This window comes from Alexandromys fortis, unplaced genomic scaffold, assembly GCF_014885135.2.
Source record: "Alexandromys fortis isolate MF-2015 unplaced genomic scaffold, M_Fortis_MF-2015_v1.1 scaffold_388, whole genome shotgun sequence".
In the NCBI taxonomy this organism is placed as follows: Eukaryota; Metazoa; Chordata; class Mammalia; order Rodentia; family Cricetidae; genus Alexandromys; species Alexandromys fortis.
In genome coordinates, this window is record NW_026068302.1 from 76655 (window position 1) to 85657 (window position 9003).

A 9003-nucleotide genomic window follows, 5' to 3' on the forward strand; every position below is an offset into this window, starting at 1 on the left:
TGGCTCCTCGCTCTAAATGTGTCCATTTCTCTCTGGCTATATGCTACAAACAAATCCATTAACTCTATGACTATCCATAGTGAACACCATCAATTCTAGCCCTTGAAAGGTAGAGGCAGATGGAGCAGAGCTAGCTTGTGTGAAATTACATCTTATAGAAAAATCAAAATTAATAACAATAATAATAATCTTTGTGCTTTGAACATACTGATATATTTTGTAAGGCTAACTGTCCTCTGGCCACTTTTGTGACAGCCAGTTTGAGAGTACCCTTGGATGAAAGGGGAAGTTATTTTCCTGCAGATTTGATACCTAGATGTTTACTCTGGCAGGACCACATTGAAGTACAAGTGAGACAGACCTGCCATCTCAGGCACTGAATGAAAGGCTCCTGAGAAAGTTACCACTGTCAGTGCATCAGACAGTTTATGCAGCTGTTGAAAAATAAATTCACTAAATACCACAAAGAAAATGCCATTGTGATAAAAACCCAGCAGAAAGAGTATATTAAATCCATAAAACTTCAGACACCAAAGTTGGCAACTAACATATAAAATAAGAATGGTTGATACCTTTCAATAGAAAATGGATGGGATAGGACAGGCACAGTTATGCCTGACTGTAGCCCTAGCATCTGAGAAATGGATACACAAGGATCAGGAGTTCCAGACTGAATTGGCTGACATGAATCTCTATCTCAAAAAAAAATTAAATTAAAATAATTGATAAATGAAATAAAAGGCAACTTGAATATTTAACTGATGGCAAAAGTCATAAAATAATCCCACACTAGTTCAGAATTATGAATAATAAAGGATAATTTATTTAGGGGTGAATTACAGATCCCTGTCCTAGATAACAATCCTCAGCATGAACGAGGAACAGGAACAGAGTCTTGCAGCCAGAAGGCTATTAGCTGAAGGAGCAGAAGAAATTCCCATAGCACCATATCTTAAAGGCCATTGACTGAAGGAGCAGGCTTTAACTCAATAGAATTCTATTACAAAATATGGATTCTAAAATTTTAATTCTCTCTAGTATTCCTTTCTTATAATTTTTGAAGATGGTTTCTTGCATACACTTTGTACATGTGGTCAAAAGACGGCAAGATCCATTTTATATCCATATGCATATCACAACACTTGCAATAGTTTAAAAGCAAAGACATTGGTTTTAACCAAGTTTTAAATTTTTGATATGTTAATAAACATTTAGAATTATGTCAGTTACATAGGTGGCATCAGTTTTGTCAAACATTCTTATGGCCATCACCACTCAATTTTTTATTTGCAAATCTAGGGGCGTTTTCCCATACCTCCTAACAACCACTAATGTAACCACTAGTTAAAAGGTTTTTCAGGTCTTTTGGAAGCCACAGTGTCCACACTGTTTATAGAGTTTAGATCCTTGAAGAAGCTAATAAACTTCTTTCCCACCCAAGTATCAAATTGTGGAATGTTCTAAATTTACATATTTTAATTTTTTTCTTTACCTAGATATCATCCTAAAATAAGGTTTAATATAAACCTTTTGTGTTTCCATCAAAGATTAGCAACCAGAAGGTGAGTTATTCAAACTCAAGATTTTTTGAGTTTCTTCAGAATTATAGAGTCCGGTAAGGCCTGAGGAGACTTAGGGGCCCAAAGAAGCTGGCCACAAAGGTCAGTGCTCTCCTCCTATGCACTGTACATGCCAGACATTGAAAACTGTTCTAGCCTCTGTGATTGTTAGCATGTAATAGCTAGTTCTTACATCTTAAATTAACCTATTTCTATTAATCTGTGTATCACCACGGGGTAGCAGCTTACCAAGTTAAGTCCAGCTCCAGCAGGGCATCATGGCTTCTCTCTGACTCCACCTCCTTTCTCCCAGCATTCAGCTTAATTTTCCCTGCCGAGCTCTGTACCCCTATAGCTCTGCTATAGGTCCAAAGCAGTTCCTTTATTTATCAATGATAATCATAGCATACAGAGGGAAATCCCACATCAAAAGTGGGTGTGTTTTTCTTTATTCCTTCTTTCCCAATGCATTACCTGTACGTGATCAAGATGTTCTCCCTGCAGTGCATGGGGCAGCTTTATCATGATGTCCAAATTCATGCGCCTCTATTAATGATGCCAATAATAATGTTAAAAAGATGAAAATATCATGCATTATTAGAAAATATCCTTACCTTGCATCAAGAATGTTTATGTTTAATTGACAGTTTATCAATTATGATAACATTTGTATTCAGAATATAGAGCTTGCAAGGGGCTAGAAGGTAAGAAATGATATCTGTCACTCCATATTCTCCACGTTTGGAGAACTCCATTGTAATGGAGCAGATAATTCCCATTAGTCCCAACAGAGTGATTCTGAATTGCAAAAGTAAACTCTTTGCTCAAAAATATTAATTTGAGAAAGCTGAACAGATGACTAAGCAGTTAAGGATATGCAAACTTCATTTTCACTCAATCTTGTTGCAAGCCAAAAATGTATCTGTTCATTCATCTATTGATGGACCTGTAGTTTGTTTCTAAATGCTGGCTATTATAAATAGAGCAGCAAAGAACACTGTTGAGCAAGTATCTCTAGAATAAGATGTAGGATCCTTTGGGAATATGCTCAAGTGTAATATAGCTGGACTTGCCAGCATGAGCTTTCATTTGTGTTGTTTATCTTACCCATTCTGACATGTATAAGATGATATCTCAAAGAGGTTTTGATTTTCATGTCATAATAATCAAGAATGGTGATATTTCTTTAAGTGTTTCTCAGCTATTTTATATGTCATCTTCAAAGAACTCTGCTTTGACCTGTACCCTTTTTTTAAAATTGGGTTGTCTGTTTCTTGATGTACAGTTGCTGAAATCATTATATAATTTAGATATTAGCCTTCTTTCAGATGTGTAGTCGGTAAAAAAAAATCCCTTCTGTAGCCTTCCATTTTGTCTGAATGACTGTCCTTTGCCATACAGAAACTTCTCAATTTCATGAGTTCCCATTTTTTAGTTGTTGTTTTTAGTTCCTGTGTTATTGGTATTGGTATTCTGTAAACAATGTGTATTTCAGTGCTAAAGAATTCAAAGATATTTTCCACTTCATTTCCATCAGATTTAATGTATCTAAATGGCTGTATGGTGATGTCTTTTATCCATTTGAAGTTGAGTTTTGTGCAGGACAATAAGTTTGTATTTCTTTGCATTCTTCCATAGGAAGTCATAAACTTTGACTACCTGCCTTTTTAAAGATGCTCTCTTTTTACAGTGTGTATTTCTGGCTTCTTAACAAAGAAAATATGCTCCATTTATACAATTAAAATCACTCAGCTTTCTGTAGAAAAAAGTTATGTTTTAAAACACTGAGCTAGGCTTGTAGCTCTGTGATAGAGTGCTTTGTCACCATGTGAAAGATCTTAACTTTAAGAACCAAACTCACTTAAAAATAGGAATTAAGCACTTAGAAAAATATCATTTCTTTCTTTCATAGTCTTAAATGAGCCACTCTCATGGCTGGAAATTGAATGGAAGTTCCTAGAGTAGGAAGTGCATTTGGAAAGTTGTGGAGAAGAAATAAGTCTACAGGAGTTCATCTCTTGGGTTTTGCAGCAAGAAGTTCATCAGGGTCTGTGGCATCCATGACACAGGTCTAAATAAATACAAATTATGAATTCCATGCAGAGTAAAGACAATGTTTAGATGGCTGCAAATGTTAATTGGCTATACTGTGCATGCATAATACATGGTATTCACATGTGTTTGAAGGCTAGAGTTGAATTTGTGTATATTTACCTGTTGATTTCTATCTTATTTTTGAATAAGGATATCACAGTGAATGTGGAGCACAGATATTCAGAAAGTATCTTTGGATGGCAAGACTTAGAGCACCTCCAGTCACGATGTCCCCCCCCCCCAGTGATGGGAATATAGGATAAACAATAACACCCATCTTCCAAGCAAAGTGTTGTGAATCAATACTAGTTCTGGGAGGCAGGCACTGTACAACTGAGCCAACTCTTGAGCCCTGAATTTTATCACTATACATTGATAAGTGAATTATAATATGTAAAATCAAATATGTGTATTGTATAATATTTTTAATTAATATTTTAATATTTTTAATATTAACAACTTTTAAGAGAGAAAATGTATTGCCAATTTTGGATTTTGAAAGCATTAACTGTCTATGTGGAAATGAATGCCTCACGTCCAAACCCTTATATGTCCTCATAAATGACCCTTAAAACTCAGACTTTTTATGGAATTCTGGAATTGGGTAGATGGACAGGATTTGCAAAAGAATGGAGAAAGGAAATAATTACCAAAATATATTGTATTGAAATTTTTCATGAAAATAAATTAATTATCGACAAAAAAAAAACAAAAAAAAATAAAATAAAACAAAATAAAATTACTCAGCTGTTAAAAAGTTAAAATCAGGAAATTCACTGCTATATGAATGATGTAGAAAAATTATCTTGAGTAAAGTAACTCAGAATAAAAGGAAAATATGATACACATTTCCTTATATGGGATTTTTAGCTGCTAAGTCAGAATAAAAGGAAAATATGATACACATTTCCTTATATGGGATTTTTAGCTGCTAAGTCAACAATAAACATGCTACAATCCAAATAACTACATAGGTTAGGTATGGAGTAAGGAACTGCGGATAGGGATAAATTAAACTTTTAAGAATAAATAGAAAAAAATATTTATGGATTGATAACAGGGGGTCTGGAGTCAAAGGATGAAATGGCAAATAGGAGGGAGGGAACAGAATGGTGAGAGGGAATATGGGTTGAGAAAGCTAAAATTGAGGGACATTTGAAGGGTCATATGGAAATCTAATTCAGTAGAAGCTTTTCTAAAACATACATTTATTTTATAGTGATCTGAATGGAATTACCAAATAATGAAGAAGACAGACACCCAAGTGGATATCTCTTGTCACTAGATGATGTTTCCAGTGATTGGGTTATATCTAATTGGGTTTTTAGCCAAAGGGGCTCCATTTGAATTCAAAAACAAACAAAGCAAGGCTGTTACCAAGGTTATTGGACTTTCTCCACAAATTAAACACCTACACAACTCATTGAACTTGGAGAAGTCAAGCTGGTTCCTAACTAGAGCCTTTATTTTTTCTAAATAGTGTTCACGACACTTGATGTTAGTCGGCTTGTTATCAAAGGAGAAAGATAAACACCAAAGCAACTATAAACCTTTCATTCTAAAGAGCACCCTTCCAGAAAGATATGCTTGTGCAATAATGGCACTAAGCTTGGAGGAGTAACCAACCAATATCTGATTGGAGTTAAGGTCCAGTTCATAAGACAGAATCCATACCAATGCTGTTGTATTGCCAAGAACCTGAGACTAGATAGAACAAAGACACAACTTTTCTGCCCTAGGAACATAACAATAAAATGACTTCTTATGACATTCTGCTATATTCATAGATCTCTGCCTAACTCAGCCATCATCATAGAAGCTTCCTCCTGCAGCAGATGGGAACAAATACAGAGACCTACATATATACAATATACAGAAAATGAGAAACCTTGGGACACTCAATTCTGTGTGAGAAATTTCCATGGCTCAGGCAACCCTATGAATGGGGAATCAGAAAGAGTATATATTGTGGGAATTTGGTCTGATAGCCAATCGTATGGGCTGGTTTAGCCCAGTGGGCATGGTCTTTTCTGGAGATACTTGACCTGATAAAACCCCAGGTGAAAGGGTCAATAACTCTCTTGGATTGTGGAAGGCTTGCTGGCAGTTGTGGTTTGGTTACCTTCCCTACACCTCCCCAGTTGCCCTTGGGAATCAGAAAATCATACTTATTTTGACTCTTTAGAGCCTTTCATTAGGTATAACTTTATCTAAAAATTTAAACTTTACATCTTGATATCAATAATTTTTTAATTTTTTAAAGTAAATAATAAGTTTTCATAAAAACAATCTGTAAAGTTTCCATAGAGATGATGGGACCCTGCAACAACAATTCTACCTAGGTCATAAAAATGCCATTGAACTGATAACTGCCATTCTGCATTCAGTTTTGGACAACAAACTGCTCAGGACAATTCCAAGGTAGCTACCTGAGATAGTCTACCCTCTTGCAACACTCTAGCCAGAACTTTAGATAAGCTTTACCCATTGCTCAGAGACTGACTACAAATGTTATAGCTAGTTCTTCTAAGACATACCCATTGTTTTGTTTTTTTATAGCATCTCATAGAGATGCCATTGTCCCCAATACAGCAGGAAGTAATTCTAAGAAAATGACTTCCCCTTTTCCAGTAGGTGGGGTGGATGATTTTTGTTTTTCTCTGGGTTATAGATAATTGTCATCTGTAGTTGCTAAAATTGGGAACAGAACAGTAGAAATTAGACACAGGAATCTTATTTGGAATAGAAAAATGGAGGATAAATATGATAAATATGATAGGATAATAAGTTATTAAATGTACTTGTAAACAAAAAAAGCAACTGAGTTTTAAATAATTTACATTGGTATGAATTTTTGCATATTGTTACAAATTCAAAGTTGTTTTGTTGTACTGTATGTTTTTTTACTTCTGTTTAAGATATTTCTGTATATTGATACATATGTAAGATCACTTTTGCTATAATGCATGTATGTTTCTGCTTCTGTTTAGGATATTTTGTATATTGATGCAAATTAAGGCTATTTTGTCATATTGCATTATACATTTCTACCTTTGGTTAAGATATTTTTATATATTGGCTCAACTTTGAGGTTACTGTCCTTATACTGTGCATCTGTTTCTAATTTTGCATAAGGTTTTACCTCAACTGCTTGTTTATTTTTATAATGTGAGTCTTTAGTCCTTGAGCTATAAAAGTTAATAAGAATTAAAGTTTCATAGTCATCCGTATTGTCAAACTTATCCTTATGTTAGTTAGGTCTTCTAAGTGCACAGAGACATTATCCAAATAGATAGATGATCTTCAATCACTTCAATGAACTACAGAATATGACACATGTTTTAACAACTTAGAATTCTTTTGACATGAGTCGTGTCTGCTCCTGGCACTACTGATCTACCCACAAGAAGATGAAGGGCAATGAAGACACTCTACATGGAGTTTTTTTTCCTCTTAGCAAAACTGATTTATTAGGCAAAAATCTGTCCTTGTCTCAACTGCTGAAAGTAAGTACACTGTCCAATCCAGACGAGCAGAGCACAAAGAAAAGTGACTGCCAAACTTTGCCAAGACTGGATCGTATAGTCCTTCACATTGTTCTGCTTCTTAAAATGGTCTGTTAGTTATTCTTGGCCTATAGCCAAAGTTGTATACCCCAATGTTGGAGAGAGACCTTAGCTGACTGTCAATGAAGCCAGCTGTTTTGGTCATTTCTTGCAGTTTTTGGAAGTTGCTTGCTCACATTTTATTTCTCAGGTCTTTGATGGGAATTAAGACTTGATAGTTACAATTACAATCCTCATGAATTTTAACTGAAGTCATATCAGGTACAAACCTAGATTTTTCAGGAAAGAAGAGCTATTGGAGTAATCTCTACAAAATTGTCTATTACCTAGAGTCTTGACATCTAAGATGTATCACTTACTTGATAGATGTTTCTATTGTACATAATTTTCACTATGGTTAGGATTAGATCCTTCCTTTTTATTTTAGACTGAAAGAGGGAAATGGTGTGTTAATTTTTCCAATAGCCAATTGTATGGGGCAGCTTGGCCCAATGGGCACGGTTGTCTCTGGAGATTGGTGACCCAATAAAACCCAGTAGGAAGGGTCACTGGTTCTCTTGGACTGTGTAGGACTTGCTGGCAGTGGCAGCTTGGTGACATTCCCTGGACCTGCCTGATTACCCTTGAGTATGAAAGGATCCATAGCTGAAACAACAGCAGTATTGAAACCTTGTTCTCTTTATCAGAGTACTTTACATTTTTCACCAGTTTAATGAGCTTGATTTAATCACAGAAATTGCTCCAAATTTAAGAATAGGAGTCAGAGGGCATGGAGGACATCAAGGAAAGAGGGTATTCTAAATGCCCAAAAACTAATACGCATGTGAACTCCCAGAGATTATGACAGATTGCACAGTACTTGCACAAGTCTTGGCCTCATGATGTCAAATCAACAAGAAAGGAAGTGAGCTCATTGCGTTACTTACCTCGACTCTTAGCTGTTGGGAACGGTAACCGGGACCCGGTGTCCGCTCTGTCACCCTCGCCTTCTAACCCGTAGCTACCATGCGTGAGTGCATCTCCATCCACGTCGGCCAGGCTGGTGTCCAGATCGGCAATGCCTGCTGGGAACTCTACTGCCTGGAACATGGCATCCAGCCTGATGGCCAGATGCCAAGTGACAAGACCATTGGGGGAGGAGACGACTCCTTCAACACCTTCTTCAGTGAGACAGGCGCTGGCAAGCACGTGCCCCGGGCAGTGTTCGTAGACCTGGAGCCCACGGTTATAGATGAGGTTCGCACTGGTACCTACCGCCAGCTCTTCCACCCTGAGCAGCTCATCACAGGCAAGGAAGATGCTGCCAATAACTATGCCCGTGGCCACTACACCATTGGCAAGGAGATCATTGACCTCGTCTTGGACAGAATTCGCAAGCTGGTAAATACCATAGATGGATAGGATACATTTAAGATGCAGTGAGAGGGTTGTGGTGTTGAGTGTGCCAGCCAATTCAATATCTTTCCTTTTGTCTTACAGGCCGACCAGTGCACAGGGCTTCAGGGCTTCTTGGTCTTCCACAGCTTTGGCGGGGGAACTGGCTCTGGGTTCACCTCCCTGCTGATGGAGAGGCTCTCTGTTGATTACGGAAAGAAGTCCAAGCTGGAGTTCTCCATCTACCCTGCCCCCCAGGTTTCCACTGCTGTGGTTGAGCCCTACAACTCCATCCTTACCACCCACACCACCCTGGAGCACTCTGATTGTGCCTTCATGGTGGACAACGAGGCCATCTATGACATCTGTCGTAGAAACCTCGACATTGAGCGCCCCACCTACACCAACCT

The 9003-nt window shown here is 37.2% G+C and overlaps 1 protein-coding gene across 1 annotated transcript in view; it reads left to right on the plus strand.

Moving 5' to 3' along the window:
- Nucleotides 1-8134: 8134 nt before the first annotated feature.
- The window catches only part of LOC126495022 (tubulin alpha-1C chain-like), a 28933-nt gene continuing 28064 nt past the window's right edge, over nucleotides 8135-9003 (plus strand). Inside the window, exons 1-2 of the mRNA XM_050132631.1 lie at nucleotides 8135-8599; nucleotides 8699-9002. Of these exons, the coding sequence (XP_049988588.1) occupies nucleotides 8225-8599; nucleotides 8699-9002 (679 nt within the window). The 5' untranslated portion in view covers nucleotides 8135-8224. The remainder of the gene's footprint in view (nucleotides 8600-8698; nucleotide 9003) is intronic.